This window comes from Artemia franciscana, chromosome 5, assembly GCF_032884065.1.
Source record: "Artemia franciscana chromosome 5, ASM3288406v1, whole genome shotgun sequence".
Taxonomy (NCBI): Eukaryota; Metazoa; Arthropoda; class Branchiopoda; order Anostraca; family Artemiidae; genus Artemia; species Artemia franciscana.
Genome location: NC_088867.1, coordinates 25,783,829 through 25,803,272, shown reverse-complemented (window position 1 = coordinate 25,803,272; position 19,444 = coordinate 25,783,829). Strand labels below are relative to the sequence as shown.

Below are 19,444 nucleotides of genomic sequence, written 5' to 3'. Positions count from 1 at the left end.
GCCTATTGTTACACTTCCAAAAATGTTCCTTCTCGTAAGAGTATAAAGTCGTGTTGCGTCCACTGACACACTCTTTTGTTGTGGGCGATAACCCCTTATCCTGGAAAAATATATTTACCTCTTTTTCAGTCTTTGGCAAATACCAAATCTTCATTTCAAAATCCATGTTCAGACACTATCTTTTATCACTATGCGTAGCAAAATAAATTGAGTTCTTTCTTTGTGACTATGAAACCGGATCTTTGCATCGTAGTTTGCTTCACAAAAGAACTTAACTTCACTTATTGAGTGTATTCTGAATAATACACAAGTGCCATGTTCTCCCCCAATAGTATTAATTTCTGAAAGGAGCTTAATGGCTTTTTCTAGCTCTGGTTTATTTGGCTTTGGAGTGTGCCAGAACCATCAAAAAGCGACGCAGGATAGGAGTTCATATTCAAATGAAGATTCTTCGCCCATATTCAGTCTTTTGGACATAGTTCAAAGAGGATGAAACAGTAATGAAGAGTCTAAGAAGTGGATTTCTCCCCATTTTTTTGCTTCGTCGCCATAAAGACTGAGTCGGAAATGAGAATGCAAGACATACGAAGAATTTCGTATAGGAATTCATGCAAATCCCCCCCCCAGTGTAAAATTTCCCCTGAAAAATTAACCCCCTGGAAACCTCCCTCCCCATGGATAATCCCACCAACAGATAATTCCATCCCCTCCTCGAAAAATGTATAAATACTTCCCAATTACAAATACTATATGTAAACAACGGACAAATTTTGTAATTTAAATACCTTTCCCTAGGGACTGCGTAAGGGTAATGATATCCCCAACGGCATAGTTATTAGACCTTTCAACTGTGCTGAATAAAATGGCTATCTCAAAGTTCCTATCCAACGACTTTGAGAAAAAAGGGGCCTGGAGGGTGCCTAGTTGCCCTCCAATTTTTGGTCACTTAAAAAGGGCACTAGAACTTTTAATCCCCGTTTGAATGAGCACTCTCATGGCACTCTAGGACCACTGGGTCGATATGATCACCCCTAAGAAAAAAAAAACAAATAAACACGCATCCGTGATAGTTCTTATGGCAAAAATTCTAAAATTTTTCAGATAGGATTTGAAACCTCTTCAGTAGGGTTCTCTGATACGCTGAATTTGATGTATGATTTTCATTAAGATTCTTTGACTCTAAGGGAGTGTTTCCTCCTTTTTTGAAAAATCATACAAAATTTCTTAGGCTCGTAACCTTAAATGGGTAACATTAAACTTAGTGAAACTTATATATTGGAAATCAGCATAAAACTCTAATTCTATTGATATATTTACTGGTATCAAAATTCCGTTTTTTAGAGTTTCGGTTACTTTTAAGCCGGCTCGCTCCTTACAGTTCGTTACCACGAACTGTTTGATACGGCAACTGTTATTTCCGTAGTCTTAATAATACCGGATTATTGCAAAAACAAATTAATGGTTGTTCCGAAAGAGCCTGAGTGCCTCGAAAATGGTGTTGAATCGAAACGGAAACTGCACCATTTGAATTCCCGTTTGTCGAAACCCCATGTAGGAGAATTACAGTACCACGTCTAGAAAAATAAAGTCACTCTTTCGCATGGGAAGCAATTTTTTCCTGGTTTTTCCTTGGGGATGATTGTACCGAGCCAGTGGTCGTAGAATAATGGGAGAGGGCTCATTTGAAAGAAAATCGCCATATCTAGGGCCTATTCAAGTAACAAATGTTTATATTGACATAAAATATAATTCCTGACAAAAACCATATCTTTGCATATAAGATGATATAACAGACGTGTCATCTGGAAAGTTGCTTCTCTGGGGAATAACGTATATTTCTGTGACTTTGTTTATCTCAATCCCTAAAATGCTGTCATAAATTGGTTTTCTGAGCATTCCATTCATAAAAAATACAACAAAATGACTGACCTCTATCACAAATTGACACGTGTAAAATAGTGCCTAAACTTTAAATGATCCCAGTAGGGAGTGATAGTTCCCATCATTTTAAAGATCAGTGCTCCTTGGAATCTAAGAAGCAAAGATAACTTTTTTTCAATTTCTTCACCTGAGTTGGAGAACTACATTTTTGTAAGGTTTAATGTAGCCTATATATTTTTAAAACTTAAAACGATTAAAAACTAATTTAAAAAATAATGATGAAAGTAAAGACGAATTTGAAACTTAAAAAAGAGCAAAAATTACTGGTTCACAGTTTATACGAAATTGTCTTCAAGAGTGGTTCAGATAAACGGATTCACGATATTTCCATAAGTTTGTAGAATTTTGTAAAACTAGCCCTTTACTTAAAACTAAGCTTGCTTAGGTTTTTTGGACCTCTAGGCTACTTAAAGACTTTTCTGCTCCTAAGCCTGTTTTGTTACGCCGGTTTCGAGTTTTCAGCAAAGCGCTGGTTTGACAAAATTCTCAAAATATAGGTAAATATCACGATTCAGTTTGTTTGAACCAGTTTTGCATTGACATATTGCATAAACTGAGACGCAACAATTTTTCTTCGTTTTAGGTTTCAACTTTGCTCTTTATTCTTTCAGAAAAAAGTTTTTTTTTGCTATAGTAGTAAAGGTCGTCCTCGGCTAATTGCAATATACGTACGTGTCATGAAGGTCCAGAATTTATGAAAAACTATCAGAAGATTTTCATGACACTCCCTATCCTTACGGTCAAAAAGAAGCGCAATTATAGCCCCCATCTTTTCGGATGTTTCTGGAATGGGTTCATCAGATCAACTTTAGGGGTAATATTCCTCCTTCATCTCGCCTCCTACCTTCAAATAGCCATCGGAATACCCCTAAACTGCTTACTCCTCAATAAGTTTGTTGGGGAGACAACCATAAACTGAGCAAATGATCAAAAATGAATAAATAATCTGGGACACCCAATCTAAAAAAAAAAAAAAAAAAAAAAAAAAAAAAAAAAAAAAAAAAAAAAAAAAAAATCATGTAAGCGAAATATTCTGACCTTCATGAATTAGAACTACGCTCTTAAATTCTGAGCCATCTGTGGAAATGAATCACCCAATTTATAATCCTGTAAACAGGTTGCTTCGATTCAGACAGTAGGAATTAAGCTGACAAAGATAGGATAGACAGTGAAGGATCACCATTTTATCCAATTAAAATTAGAAACATAAAAAACCAAACCAACTCTACTATGAAAGGCTATCGTATAACAACAACAAGAAGAAAAGTCAGTAGCCTGTCAACCATAAACAAATGACAGGCTAAAATGGTAGCTCTAAGTTTATTTCGCAATCTTTGAGACGGCCTTCTGAGGACGAATACATTAATGAAACAAGGATTGGCTTGATGTAAGAAAAATGGTATGCATTTATAAGGACCAAACGCAGTATTGAGCGTTGCATTTTATACGAGCACAGACAAAATGCCGTTTTACTAGCCCTGATTCAATTTTTTTGAAAAGCAGAACTGAAACCTGAAATAAGTAGCTGTTTTGATTCCGACTGTGGTTATAAGCTGTTTCATTGTTTTCCAAACCAGAGAAAGATGTTTATGTTTTAACTTAGCTAAATGCACTCCCTTAGACTTACAGTTTTCTATAGCATAGAAAAAGCACAGACGCATGCTTTGGTACTTGTGTATTATTCAGAACACACTCAATCAGTGAAGTAAGGTTCTTTCGTGAAAAAAAAAAACTACGATGCAGGTACATTTTAATTAAATATTTCATATATAGGGGTGGTTAGGTTAGGTTAAGCAAGGTATTTGATATAATGCACCCCAGTCCCCCTAATGTGCAAATATATAGCCCAAACTTTTGATAAAGCTAATGAAATAAAACAAAATATGATGAAAACATAATACTTTATAAGGAAAATTGTAAAATTACAACTAAATTCTAACCTAACCTAACTTTTTGTCTTTGAGTTTTATCTTTATGGCTATGACACCGGATTTTCTAATAAAATGTACCTGCATCGTAGTTTGTTTGACGAAAGAACCTAACTTCACTTATTGAGTGTCTTCTGAATAATGCACAAGTACCCGTGATTTTATCCACTATTAAATTGCTTTTTCTAAAATTGGTTTCCACTTTCGATTTACAAAAAAGTCGTCTTTCTTCCTTGTTTTTGATCGTGTTCGTTCCATCTAATTGTACTATCCAGTTGGACAATTTTGTCCGATACTATGTTTTAAATTTTGACAGACCAATCGGCAATTCAAGATTAAAAACTTAAATTGAAAATTAAATTTATAATCGGATTAAAAACGAAGACCTAAAGTTTACAATCAATTGATCAGTTTTACAATTTAATCAGGAATAGAAAGGCCCTTTTAATTTAAGTATTTAAAACTTTTCACTGCTACGGAACTATCGCTAAGTATTATGCCCAGTAGATATTGAAAACTTTAGCGGCTTCTTAATAAGAACTACTCAAATTGTACTAGGTCCATGAAATTTCCAAGAATGAATCACAGACACATTAGGTCCTGGAAAAAGTTTTTAAGTTCTCCATTCTACCCCTTTCCAGCTTGTAAAACATAAAAATTCCTGTGAAGACAGTTGCTAACTTTGAACAAGTTGAGTCTGCTTCTTCTGGACAATAGAATTAAGAAAAGTGGTTCCCTCGACTTTAGCTAGATAAAAAAAAAGAACTTTATTTTTCAATATCAATAGAATTAAAGACATATTTTCAAGCAATCTTTTAGGCCTTACAAGTAAGAAAAGTACGAAAGTAGGGTCTTTAAAAAACACTTTCCTATGCCTTAACTTTAAGTTTAATTCCTCGAAGTTCCAATCCCGTAGCAAAACACTTTCCAGTTCACGATAGATTCACGGTAGAGTATGGGGGTAAGGGCTGGAAAAAGGATATTAAAACACCTTTAGATCCATATCTCCATATAGATCCATATCGGTGACCCAGGAATATTCAAGCTCAACTTTTTGAGATCGAACTATTACCGAAAAAAAAGTCAAAATGATTGAACAGTATAATATAAGAGGATTTATTCTATGCAGTCACGCTTGTTGTGATCTGTAAGCAATTGGAACATACTTTAACATATTAGAAAGTAAACTTCTTAAGTTGCTCGATTTTAGTAGTCATTCGTCAAACTGACTGTGGATTATTAATAGTTCCCTAATTTACACTTAGATTAGGTCACAACATTTAACACAAATCCAAACCCTGGAATTCTAGGTCTTGGAGAAAAATCCTACATCTAGTAAAGTTTTACCCAAAAAAATAAAAAAACAAAACAGGACGTTTTCTATTCAATAATGAAAGTAAGGGGGAATCAGAGATACATTATTATTATTAGATATTATAGATATTATACATTATTGTAATACGATCTAGAGTTAGTGATATACCTGTACTACTTTTTAATTATTGGTAGGGAATTATATTTCCGCGTTTAATATCCTATTCAGGGATATCCTACATATGAGTATGAGTAACAATATCCTCATCCTCCCCCCAGTTCGACTTTTTTAACATTGACTATTACGTAACAACAACGATACTTTGAAGACGCTACTCATCCCTTAAAAGGTTCACTCCTAAAAACAATCCCTAATGTAGGAGGGGATCTGCAATGAATATTTATGTCATCTTTTTTTTTAATATTTCAATAGGGACAGGTTACAAATCCATCAGACAAATTTCTTCGGTTACAAATTCTTTGAAACAAAAACATTGGAAAAGTTCTCCAGGAATGCCCCTCCACCTCGATCTCTAGCATTTAAAAACATAAATATAATCTTTTTTCAAACACAAATATTTGTGCAATAAAACGACATGTATTTCACCCTGTTAGCATTCGCATTCCATCTTAGTCTTAATATATTCCTCCAAATGAATGGAGGTTAGAGGATAAATTTCCCTTCATGTCTGAATGACCTCTCAAATCGAGTTGGAAAATTGGAGCCTAAAAATAGTCTTTGAAGGCTCCAGACGACCCCTGCCTCCAGCAGTAAGACTAACTGACCCTCCCTCTGTATGCGTATGTGTATGTGCAAGTATATTTGTGTAAAGAGTATAATATAATCATAATAGGCTACGATATAACGGAGAGGGAACCCTACGAATACAATGAAAGGGTGTGGTGAAGCTTGAACAAAGCTGAGAGTTATCTGTTCATAGATAGATTAGTTTCATTCAAAATTGTGGGTATTGAAGAACGTGAGCTGATGCTTTCAGCCCGAATTAAAAATGACATAGCTTACAGTGAAAGGAGCATGTACAATTACTGGTTGATTTGCCACAGCTTGACCCCTAAACTCGTGCATTTATTGATATTAATTCATTAACTGGCTCGGACCTAGCTTAATTAGTTATAGCCGCAAATTTATAGAATATCAGGGACAATAACATGACTTGGGTCATTAAAGGCTACTTAGGATCATTTTGCCTGTCGATAGTAAAGTATATTAGGCCTCTTGGATACTTTTGGGTTCTTAAGGCGTTTTCTCGTAGCTGTTTTCACTACTGACTTTTCACCAGAAGGCAGGTTTCTCCACCAGTCGGCTTGAGACTTAACAGATACCTTGAACCAACGGAGCAACAAAATGGTGGTTTTCAAAGACGTAAAATCCTTCCCCGACCTTTACATGAAAATGATCAAATCAGGCTTAACAAATGGAGAAAGTACCTCAGACCAAGGGGATGGCTTTCTTAGCTTTACCTACCTTCTATTGAAACATTTCAGAATCCACTTGATCCATTTGAGTGGGGACATAACTCCTGGTCGGGAGATTTCCCCAGAGAAGTCTTAGATCAATGGCTCTAAAGGTTCAGGCACTAGCAGGCTTCAAGGTTTCAAAAGTCAGAGATTCCTCAAACAATATTAAGTTAGAAATCAGCTAGCGCCTTGACCTTGAGCCTCAGTGGCAAAAAATTTCTTGGGGGAAGTCTCTTTACCTGTTGATTCTCTCTACCTAATAAATCTCAAGCGAATTCGAGGTCCTTTAATTTTTCGGTCACTTCTCCATTAAGCCACCGTGAAAGCAACCAATCTCGTGTTATACATCCCAGAGAAACAAATCAAAATCCTTTTTTAAGGGAAAAACTATTGGAATCATCGATAAATATCAAGTCTGTACTTTTGTTTGCCATGCTACAGACATGCTCAGACGGCTGGGCAGTTTCACTGCCTTACACTTCGACCCAAAGCACAGCTAAGCTTTTAAATAGCCTATTTAAATATATATTGTGTTTATTAACGGGGTGGCAGAAAAAAACTTTTAGACACCTCCAGATATATAGGGGTCTAAACGAATTGCCTAGAAACAGAAGCCCTGCCTAAATTCGAAATATTCAACAGAGTTAACTCTTGAAGTGAGGGTAGTCTAAAGTGTTTGTGTTTAGATTAAAGTGTTTGTGTCTGAGCTAAAGATCAACACTAAATCGACCTTCTCTTTAACATGAGTTTAATTTTAAGTACTCAAAGTCTTAGTAAAACTGTTTGATTATTGGAGAAAAACAAAAAAAAATGTTTTCTTCCACCACGTAGGCTTTTCCAAGCTAAGCAGCTTTGATTCCCATTGTATAAATTGAATGGTTAATTACCATAGGTGCACACAGGTATAGCTTTTAGAGGGTGAGCATATTCAAGGAATGGGAGTTAACACGAAAACTTCCATCTTGGGGCCCCATTTTTTTCTCAGTGCCAAGATAGAATACAAAAATGCAAGGTCAAAATTTACAAGAAGTGTAATGTAGGTAAAAAGGTTACGCTCAAAGGAATGCTTTACCCATAACATTGTCATGAGGTTAGTAACTTGGCTATATCTAGCTTAACTTTTATCATTTTCTACAAAATTTCTTCCCAAATTTTTTAAACGATATTCTTATTTGGTTGTTCTGACTATTTACCCCTTTCCAATGCGGAGGCAAAGTTTTACATACCTTCTGATTGTACAAGCTGTTAATATTTATAATTTGTTTTAATTATATATTCAAGAGCACAATAAAGACAGGAGATCCTTTCATGCAAAGTAATTCTTGACGACTACAGAGCAGGCTTGGGAGGAAGTACTAAAATGTCTTACCAGGAAGCTTACAAGACTGACTCCTTCAATTAGAAATGACTTGGATTGTTGGTTGAGTGATAACCCCCTTAGATACGACAATCAATGCACTTGAAAGAATAATAAAATATAGAGGCATATTAGAAAGACCCTATTTTCCTACTTTGTCCCCCATGATCAAAATTTATGACAGTTCCCTGACAAGCAGATTTGTAAGTTTAATGAACCCTACCGTGTCTTATGTTTAAGAGTTAAACAACGTCATTTTTTTTCTCCAGCATCACAGGACAGATGGCTGATGGCCGTAAGATTGAAAACATAATAAAAAATACTCTAACATTAATTTACTTTATTGTGAATAGGACATATTTAACATTGTATGTCAGACTATTTAATTTTTCCGAAATTAACGTCAAGAATCTCAATAAGTCCTTTTGCATCTCACATCTTTCATAGGCTACATAATTCTTTTAATATAATTGCTACTTTAACACAACTACTACTATTAACTACTTACCGCAGGATTAAGGAGCCGGAGAGCAACATAGCTGGGTACGCTTCTCAATCTATTATTGAAGCTTCACTGTTTACCCCTGCTGATGAAGTTGCAATTTCCCTTAAATCCTTCCTTATGACCACTCCCCTCCCCCTTCTAAGTCGTCAGGGACGACTTAGTATTCCGTCGATTTGTTTTTGTCTCTTTTTGCATACTCATAATTTTTTCTTTTGAATAAGTGAAGATGATGACTAATCAAGCAAAAATGCGCCGATTCCTACCGCTGTAAAGCCTATCACAATACAACCATAGACAGACAACCAATTGGCAAGAAATTTCTGGTGAAAAAAATGTTTTTTAAAATACGAGGGCCTACAACCACAGAACACGTTGTGGTGCTCGCATACGCACCTCGTAGGCGACATTTTCCACAAAATTTAGTTGAGGTTCGATCCATTTGTAATTTTCCAAATTGCGTCAAACGGTACAAGACGAAAAACTCCCGAAATTTAGTTAAAAGATATTGCCAAAAGGAAAAACCCATATTTTGCTTAAGTCGAGGAAATACTTGTGCTTTTTACTTGGAATATTTTTCTGATCAGCTAGTTTGTTGTTTTTTGTTTTTTTTTTTTTTCAACTGGCCTTCTAATTGGAGTATTTACGAAAAACAATCATGCAAGTTATGTAAATTATATAAATTGCCAATTCCTTACAGACATGTTTTATAGTAGGAAAAAAAAGGAAGCATGTTTGATATTGGGTCTCCGATTGGTTAAAAACTTCCAGAGATCATTCCATGGGTCAAGAATGTTAAACATTTTTGGAAGGGGGGGGGGTATTAGGGGGCCCATAAAATGGGCCAACAATGTGTGCTCCCAATCGGTTTCAAACTTAAAGTCGAAAGTGCCTGGGACAAGAGGAACCTAATGTGCAAAAAATTACTTGGGGTAACGGCCAACCACAAATAAAGTCTCTCCTTTTTACGGCACCCTTTTCTCTCATTGGCTTGAAACTTATATCCTTTAGCTTTTAGCTAAGGGGATCCCAATGCAGAAGGAAAAATAGAAAAACAAAATCAATTTCTTCGAAAACTGGGTCAACAAGGGTCAAAATTATTTTCGCAAAACGGCTTGAAACTCCACCCACATGTTCCTAGGGTAAGGGGATCCTAATGCACAATGAAAAAAAAAATTGGTTTGGCGCTTGAAAAAGGGCCAAAAACTCCAGTTTCTCAACAGCTTAAAAATAAAAATTTAAGTCCCAGGGTAGGCTAGTTTAGACCCTAATGTAGAAGAATTTTAGTTTTGGTGAAAGGAACCTCCTAACAGGGGAAGAAAAGGGCGAATAAGCTTATTTTCTTTCTGAACAGCTTGAAACTTAAAAATGCAAGTCATTTGGCCAAGTAAACCCTAATATACAATAAAAAATCTTGTTTGGGAGTATGGGCCACCTCGAAACTATGGCTCCGAAAGACCCATTGTAGCGACTGGCTTACATTCAAGGATCGTTGCATTCGCTAAGATTACTGCATTTTTTTTTTTTTAGGGAATAGTGTTAGGGGGTTTGGAAATCGGGAAAAAAACTTGTAGTTTCTCATCAGTGTTAGACTGACAGCCATAAGTATATATAGACCAATAGGAAAGAGTATGGGAGCATGGTCCCCCAAAAAACAGGGCTCAAAAGGTGCCAAAAATAATTCTGATCGGCTCAAAACTTGTACCCTCAAATGCTTGGATAAAGGGGATCACAATCCGCAAGAAAAAAGTCAAAGAAAAGCTCACCAAAAAAGGATCAACAAGCTTTTTTTCTGAGACTTGCACTCACAAGTTCCTAGGCATAGGGGACCTTTATGCACAAATAAATTTAGGTTAAGGGCATGAGTCCTTGACATTGGGCCAAGCCAACCTTGATTAGCCTTTTAATGTTATCTAATTGATACGCTTTTGTTGATGTTAGGACAATAAAAATGCACATCTCGAGATACAAATTGTTTTCAATGAAGTGTAAATGACGTTCGAGCCTTGATCACCCATGATCTTAGGCACAGCCAGTGGTACAGTGCAGAAATTCCCGTTAATACTTTTAAATTTTTTTATTTTCTTCTTTTGAAAAAACATGTGATTGCGGTTTGAATGGAGCCAAGCAATTTATATGGATCTAGGACCTTCGGAGATTTCAAGAGAAATGGCAAGAGATGAAGATTTAAAATGGGGTCTAACACAAAATCGTGAGGCGCAGCAGAACATTCGAGCAAGGTCACTTCTCTTGACTCATTTTTACCATTAAACTTAATAGTACCAAAGGGAGTGTTTAATCTTTTTTATTCGAAATGACACGATAGTAAAAAGTTTAACAAAAGATGTTAAAAATAGCACGTCTTAAAATGAGTAATAAAGCCCCTGGTCAAATGATTACCAATTTTTATCACTATGTCAAAAGCCCTACCCTGTTTTGAAATGTACTTAGCGTTATGCGATTGCATACACTTGATCGTAAAGGCTTCAGTTAGATACCAGGATTAATTCTAATTGGATTTTATCTAGAGCCGGGAGCAGTGTTATGTCATATAGAAAACATTCAGAGCCTCTAGGCTACACACAGGGAGAGAGGCTCTTTTTTTAGTACATTCCAAAGAATGCCCCGAAAATTTTTGAGGCGAACAAATGTGCAAAATGGAGAGACTAAAGGTCAGAAATTTTTTTTTTCATTCTTTAGAACTCCATCTTATCTAAGGATAACTGCTCAGAGCCCATTTCCATGATTATCGGTCGCGAAACAACACTGGGCAAAATACTTTAGATTTCAAAGACATTATGTGATGTTCGCCTATCTGAGATTTGAGTCCCATCTCTGAGATCAGCACGTTCAATCGACTGGTATGTCTCCTTTTTTGTATCTTTTACGATTCAATATGTTTAGAAGCTTGTATTTTTTCTTTACAAAACTTGTTATAACATATCGTTCTCGCCTACAGAAACGGTCCAAGTTTCAAGTCGGAGTTTCATAACCCTAATGCACTAACAGACAAGTTGATGGTAAAGTATTTGATGACCTGGTGTGAAAAAGAGACCAACACACTTTGTGGCAATACGGTACCTGCTTCTAATGACCTTAAAGGTCCTTGTTGAGTAAAGGAAACATACTCAAGAATTACACTTAGATTAGATCTGAGAAATCCTGTTTCATATCCACAGAGGCAAGTGACAAGTGATAGAATGCATTGGACTCAAAATTTGGGCGATATGTTTGCACATTAGGGGGGAGGGGTGTTCAAGTATTGGGACAGCGTGAAGTTAGAAAACAATTCTTATCCCATAATGTATGTAGAATAATTGTAGCAAACAGATTTTGCATGCAGAGCCGCTATATTTAAACTTAACCAAACCTAATACTTAAACCTATACTTAAATCTAATCTAACTTAAGCACAATTCTTGAGTGTGTATCTTTTAATCAATAAGTAGCGCCTTAAAATATAGCTGTTAAAAGCAATAATTAAAAGAAAATAGGTGAGAAAGGTAAACAAGAAAACTGATTATTCAAAGAAATCAATAGCACAAAAGAAAAAGAAAGAATACAGGCTCAAAAACAAGTAAGATGAATAAAGACCTACTTGGTGGTAGGGGATCCTGGTCCGGTGGCAATTCTATCCTTAAATAATTTCCTGGTAATGATGGCACACGAGACACGGTTTCACTATTTTTTAACTCTTCAACGTTTTCAGACTCGCACTCCGGGGGATGGATAAACACATGTGTTGCCACTTGGAACGGAGTAGGTGAATTTGGAGTTATAGGGTATACTTTGGTCACAAAAGTTTTCAGGGGTTCAAGCACATGAATATTTGGGGGTTTTGGCTTCGGTTTCAAGGGTATATTGTGAGGAAAGAACTCTGGTTTTAATCCTTTGGGTGGCGGTGTAGGTGCTGGACTGTTATTAGTTTGCTCTAAATTTACTGAGTCATGTTCGACATTGGTGCTTTCAACACTAAGGTTCGACATGCCAGACAACGAGCTGGGAGATGACGTTGTAAGCCTGTCAGTATATGCTGGGGCTAATAAACTGTTCAGGGATCCAGAAGTTGAACCAGGCATTTCTTCTGAAGGAGTCACGGTTCTTTCCAACTGGTCTTGGCTAGGAGAGGAGGCATTTACCCTCTCTAATGGCTTATGGTTTGCCTTTACTGGGCGAGGTGGCAAAGGGGGGACAACTTCGGTAGCCGCTTCAGCTTCATACTGATAAACTGTCCCAGATGTTTTTAGCCAAATTGGAGAATAGTCATTTTCTTGACTTTGAGGTATATTACGGCTCTCAACTGGTTCCATTTTAAAACAAGGATTATCAAACGCTAATCTATTCTTTGAAGATGATGCCATGTCACAGACTCTTTTTAATGGTATGTGGTTTTTCAGCTCAAGTTCTTCTATATAAAATGCTGGTGGAAGCAAGCAGTTTTGTCTTGACAATGGAATCTTCCTCCAAGGTTTGTGTCTGGAAAATAAAATAACAAAAAAGAATTAAAGGGGATTTTTTCTTTTTTACAAAATATTTAGAACTAGTTGTCAGATGAATAAACAAGAAAAAAAGAAAAAAAAGTATGGCAGTCTGAAAGCCATTTCGAAATACGATTAGTATAAACTTTTCAAAAATCTGTAGACAGAGCTGCCGTTATTTTCGCTTGAACTAGAGTCAATTGGGAATTAAAGGACACGAGTCCTGTGGTGGCGTAGTGGATTTGACCTTAGCTGGTAATACGGGACCCAGAGATCGAATCACGCTGCAGGAATGCACCGCAGGGCCGACGCAGGGACCTTAGTAGTCAAGAAGCGTCGTTAATTCTTAAATTAAAGGACACATTTTCGATCAGGCTTGTTCAGCTAGTTTATATTGGATTACGTAGATATCCTAGGAGTAGTGCAAATGATACGAAAAATAAACCTATCTTTTTTTAAGTTATTCTATTCCATAGCATTACATGTTTTAATACAAAAATTAAGCTTTTCAAACCTTTCAGCCCAGGCACCTAGCGGGAATTACTTATGGGAAGGGGATAATCAAAAATTCCGTAATGGGCACACTTACTAAGGACGATGAGGCCTCTACGTGTTCCCTTTTCTCCAGGCACTTCGTATAGAAGGGACCAAGGCCACATCCACGGGGGTGGGGTGTTACGATTTGAACCTCTACACATACACAGACACAAAAAAATTACTCGAATCGTAAAAACGTAAAAAAAAATTTGAATCATAAAAACGTATCAAAAATCCATATAAGCAAATTTTCGATGCATTTTTGAAGTTTTTTTTTGGGTAAAAGATCCAAAATTTTTAGAGTTGAAATTGCGACTTCCACATTGACAAGGAAGAACGATAAATTTCAGTTCAACTTCTTTCAAGAAAAGTGGCAATTATGTTGTATTTCATTAAAGATCAAAAAGTTGGATTTAAGAAGCAAGTTATTTTTATTTTTCATCAGAAGGTGGTAGATAAGAAAAAGACAGAGATTTGAATTTTCAGGGGGGGGGGTATACTAAATAGAATCCAGACTACAGGAAACGTTTTACCTATCTGGGGCAGACTTTATTAAAATCTTAGAATTTAGACTACCTCCCCCCCCCCCTATAGGCTCCTCCCAAATGGTTTTCCTGGTTTTGAAAAATTAATGTTATTGGTCTCCAACAGCAATTTTACACAATATTGAATAATAATCTTTGGAGACAAATGCACAAGTCTACCATCAACGAGCGGAACACTGCCTTTTAGAGGCGAAGAATCACTGAGTTACTGCCAGAAACACTATCTTTTGACCAACCCACCTTTCGGGGCCCCTGAAAGATTGTAATCTTTCGGAATAGCATTGTCAAATATTGTTTTCAATGCTACTTATTTCTCTAAGACAAGAATCCCGTGAATATGAACGCTTAAAAATAAGGCAGGGTTAATTATCATCCAATCATGACAAAAACCAAAGATTTAATCTGATTTTCTTCATAGTTCTCGAGAAATCAGAAATTGCACTTCAAGAACTGATCATATATTTTTTCACCAGTTTAGCCAGGTTAAAAACTTGGTTAATACTTTTGTTTTTCACCTGGTTAATATTTTCGGTTACTATGGGCTAGAGTTCGTTCTTTACTAGGTTGCGTCTGACGTTACAACCATAATACGAAATATGGTAAAAATTAACCAAGACGCTGTTGGATTCTTGCAAATACTTCTTGAGCAATGCAATTAATACGAATTTTAAAAATGACAAATGACTTGAATAATTATCCTAGATTGTTTTGAAGTGCATTTAAGTCAAACTTCTAAATATTACTTAGGCAATCTTCAGTGTCAGTGCTTCAACAACAACAAAAAATGATGCATCTTCAATTACGGAGAGGCCGAATACTAAATGTTTGTAACATAGGTCTGATTAATAGCTAGGGTTGGAAATTAGTCGTCACATAATGACAAATTGCATCCCTTTACCCCTTTTTTCCAATTGAGGTCACTATTCAGATTTGTTTTGTCGTCTCTAGCATCATCAGAAACGTATTGGCATTAAATCTTGGACCTCTGGTCTGGGACAAGAATTATTTTTGAAAGCAATTAAATCTAGCATCGTCAATGGAGTAAAAATTTACTGGAGGTTCAGAGGCGCCATTTGGGAGGGTCAGGGGTGGGCAAATGCCCATCCCAGATTTTCCAGGGGGGCCCAAGCTTCCACCACAAAGGGCCCTTTTCTGGCCATAATTATCCATTATGTCCAACATAATCCATTCTGTTCAAATGATTTGAACTGATGCACGCCTATTAGCCAAAGAGCGTAATTACCTGATGACCCTTGGGGTAATTATGCTATTTGCTATTAATCATTGTAAACTTTGAAAGTAGGTTAGATTCATAATAAAAGTCTCAAGTTCCATCAAATGCCCCATGCCCACCTCAAGATTTGGCCCAAATGGCGCCTCTGTAGAGGTTTAGAGATGATTAACACTTTATACAAAAAAATATATGGTGAAAAAACCTTTGAGGCGGTCAAGCGTAGGGTTTGAGATGTACATTCTCATTTAGGTACATGCAAGCCTCGATGGCGACTGGCCATATTTAAAGGAGGGGGTTCGAAAAAAAGCATTATACGAAAAGCAAGAATATTTTGGAGAGCTGTCCATAGTCCAAGTCCAGGATACATGCATGAGCCATTCCTTAAAAGTTAAAAACAATCAACCTTTTAATGGATATAAGGGATAGTTTCATAGTACAGTCACATAAATGAGTTGTAATCATTCCGGATCGGAATCCTGGCTATGTACAGCAACGAAAAGGGAGACATGGATACTGGTTAGTATAACCATAGACAAATAAATACAAAAGGACAATTTGATTTATTGGCGATGATAAATACATGTTATTGACAAACAAGAAACATAATGATCCACAATACAGCTAGAGAGCAGGACAGCCCAGAGGGCTAGAGGAGATTACAAGTCCATAGGACCAGAGGGCTTGATTACATTCAATGTTCCTACGCGAAAGGTAAATGGGGGCGGGTCTTTGAGTTTATGGTTCATATATTTTTTTTAACTAACCAGTTTCATTCACCTATATTTCACTTTTTTTCGAATTTGTGGCACTTTTTTCGAATTTGAGTGGGATGGAGGAGGAGTGTGTGTAGCTGTACTGGCCTCAGGCGGCTTGGTGCTGCGGTGAATTGTGACTAGTACTAGTTATTCCAAAACACATTTCATGAGTTCGTGCTTATACACATATCCCTTAAAATTAAGCGAGAACATGCGGTTTATTACTGCCTTCTATAAAAAGCCATTAAGTAGTGGGCCATAGCCCACCTGCTAAAATGATTTAAATTCATGTCATTTCAACATTGTAGCCTAGGCCTATATGCTACAAGGGGTTTAGTCGGGAAACCGATTAATTTCATAAAACAAATAACGTAAACCTACTCACTGCAGCACTAAGCCATCGGAGGATAATGCAGCTGTCACCAGCTTGAAATTCCCTGCCAAGGGCACAGACTAGACCTAATTCAGGCCCTGAATTAATTCCTAGAAGTTATTTCCCTTAAGTCGAATATTTTTCAAGATAGCCTAGCGAAAATCCATTTGGTAGAATATTACCAAAGAAACTTAAAATAGTGACATTGAAAATTATATTTAGTTCCCATCCCCCTTTCCCCAAAAAGATAGGAAAAATCTAAGTTGTGTATGCTGTTTCAAATTAGACCTGTATAAAAAGACTAACCAAGATGATTAAATTCATACCTTTCCTTGCTAGGCGTATGTCACTGGCGGGCGAATTGGCTAAGTTTTTTTTTATATAAACTGTACTATTTTCAATTAGCCATTTAATGGTATCCCCACTTTTCTTTGGTAGTTTCTCAATGCCACAATTCCTCTCGAATTTTCTCAATTCCTCTTTGGTAACAAGGTGTGATGGCTTTAGTTTTTCATAATTTTGTGCTCAATTGGATACTGTTTTTTTTTTTTTTTTTCTTTTTTTTATCCTAGACCTAATTTAGGCTCTGAATTAATTCCAGGGTGTTATTTCTTAACTCGAATATTTTCCAAGATAGCGAAAAGTCTATTTAGCCTACTACAATTCTGCAAAGTCAGCGCTTAACTTAGTAGGCTTCTACTTTTAATTTCATTAGCACATTTTCTTTAGAAGGGTTCAATCACTAAACTCATACCATTTTGGGTAAAATTCTAGTTAATTGACTTCTTGCTATCTCAGAAAGGGTTTAGGTTAGGAAAATGAAACTTTCAGGGATGGGTCTACAGGTTAAAGTATGTCCCGGGAATGAATTTTAAGTATCCACCTCCGCTCCTTCTCCCTTTAGAGGGCCCTGAAATTTGCCTACATGACAGGTCTATTGAAATTGTGACAAAACAACATTTTACCTTAATTTCCTACTAGTTGCTGATTCTCTGCCTGTAGTTCTGAAAATACAATTCCTGTTATTTGAGTAGAATTCTGAGCCATATCAATGTTTGTTTTTTTTTCAAAATTTAGGAAATGTATTTGCATATCTTTAAAACCTTATAAAATGGAATTGAGCAAAGTTATGAAGCTGAAGAGAATTTTGTTGTACTTGAATCAAGCAGAAGATCTATTTTGCAAGGTTTCATTCTTATAACACACATATTTTTAAAGGTCAGGGCCCTCTAGAGGGAGAAGGAGTGGATGTAGTTGCTTCAAAATACCTTCTCGGGACATGCTTTAGCCTTTAGATTCCTCCCTGAAAGTTTCATTTTCCTAACCTTAACCCTTTCTGAAATAACAACAAGTCAATTAACTAGAATTTTACCCCATTTTTGTTTCTATTTATCCGCTAGGCTAATATGAATTGAACAAACCTTTCACGCGGAAGTTTATTGTGTTCTAAATTTCCATTAATGCTTTCAATCATTATTCAACAACTAAAAAACAACACAAACATGATGCATCTCATCCAAAGCTGAAAAACAACAATAAAAACAATTTTCTTGTCGATGTAAATAATTTCAAAGAGGGAACTAAATTATAACTGAATTGCAATGAAAAGAGAAACCAAGCATCTGATAAACTTCGCTACGTCATATCCCGTTTGTATTTATGTAGGGGCTAGATACTTTGAAAACGAATTTCGACTGCGATACTTCTTTAGACTGTGCTATCAGAATAAAAGTCATTAGGTGAGGTACTGAGGGTAAAATTAAGGTACTAGATAATAGATGGTGATCTTCTGCTATATTAGGAAATAGTTGAGTTAGATGAGTGAAATTCTCAGTAATGGATCCAGGGCCTAAATTATGCCTTGGGAATACATTTACCAGCTTTTATGTTCATTCCCTCCCTGGATTAACTTTGGGAAAAATATTTCGCTAGTTTTGGTTCGTTTCTACTATTCTTTGGCTCAAAGCTTTGAAACCAATTCTAAGGGTTTAAATATAATTTTATGCCGTAGTCACAGTAGATTTTTTTATTAATTTAAGAAATATTTTTTAAAATTATTTATAACCTTATAAATGAGCTTGTAGCCAAGACATGAGGCTCAAGAAAGCTTTCATTGGGCCTCATTTGTACTGTAAATCTATTTCGGAAAATTAGACTCACAAAGTTTCTTTAAGTTAGTCAAAGGTCAATACCCTTTTGAGGGGAAAGGAATGGAGGTTTATAATTTCATGGGCCTTCATAGTGCCCTTGAACCAATCCAGCTTGTGATTCTAGCAAGTGAAGACAGGTAAAAAAAACTTAGAAATGGGTATCTTTCTTAGCTTACAATAATACTTTGTTGCTAGTAATTTACATTTGTATTTGCAAAACGCCCAGTTTTGCCACATCAACTTAGTGTTTCTCCAATCGCTCAGGACTTTGGTCCTTGCTGAGGGCTGGGGCATAGGTCATTGGATCTCGCAAAACGTTGTTATTTGTATAACAACATTCATGGGTCTAGGCCCAGGCTCCTAAAAACTAAGGGGCTGATATACCACTTGTCAACCGTTTTAAGTAGGTTTTCTGCCTAGAGTTGTGTCTATTAAACTTCCTATTTAAAGAATTGACAGAGAAGAAGCTTTGTGTCTTTATTATATTCTCTTATTAAAAAAATGAAATTATTTATAAAAAAATGAAAATAGTTATGCAATTGCCATTTTTGAAAAAAAAGAGCCTAAATGTGTGAAAAGATTTAAACAACGTGCTTTTTCAGTAGCATAACATTTTCGGCTTAAGGTAATGTATTTTTGAATTCCAGTAGCTTAACTGGTATTTTGTGGTTCCAGGATTATTTATAGAAAATTTCGGATTTCTGGCTTGAACAGCTCAGCTATAAATCACTTTTTTATGGTTTAGTCCTCTTAAAAGTACTTCACTGAGTGTGAAACTTTGAAAAAGAGCTTTTCAAATGTGCGACATCATTATTATTATCATTATCATTATTATTTAAACCAGCTCATTTT

General features: G+C 36.1%; 1 protein-coding gene and 1 long non-coding RNA gene across 2 annotated transcripts in view; one reads left to right on the top strand and one right to left on the bottom strand.

Annotated features, from left to right (window-relative positions):
• The window catches only part of LOC136027159 (E3 ubiquitin-protein ligase HECW1-like), a 152,891-nt gene extending 134,853 nt beyond the window's left edge, over nucleotides 1-18,038 (bottom strand). Inside the window, exons 1-2 of the mRNA XM_065704150.1 lie at nucleotides 17,864-18,038; nucleotides 12,119-12,996 (exon numbers count right to left, since the gene is read on the bottom strand). Coding sequence (XP_065560222.1) covers nucleotides 12,119-12,996; nucleotides 17,864-17,916 — 931 coding nt within the window. The 5' untranslated portion in view covers nucleotides 17,917-18,038. The remainder of the gene's footprint in view (nucleotides 1-12,118; nucleotides 12,997-17,863) is intronic.
• Nucleotides 10,990-19,444, top strand: part of LOC136027164 (uncharacterized) — a 57,008-nt gene continuing 48,553 nt past the window's right edge. The window contains exon 1 of the long non-coding RNA XR_010617510.1: nucleotides 10,990-11,193. This is a non-coding gene — a long non-coding RNA (uncharacterized LOC136027164). The remainder of the gene's footprint in view (nucleotides 11,194-19,444) is intronic.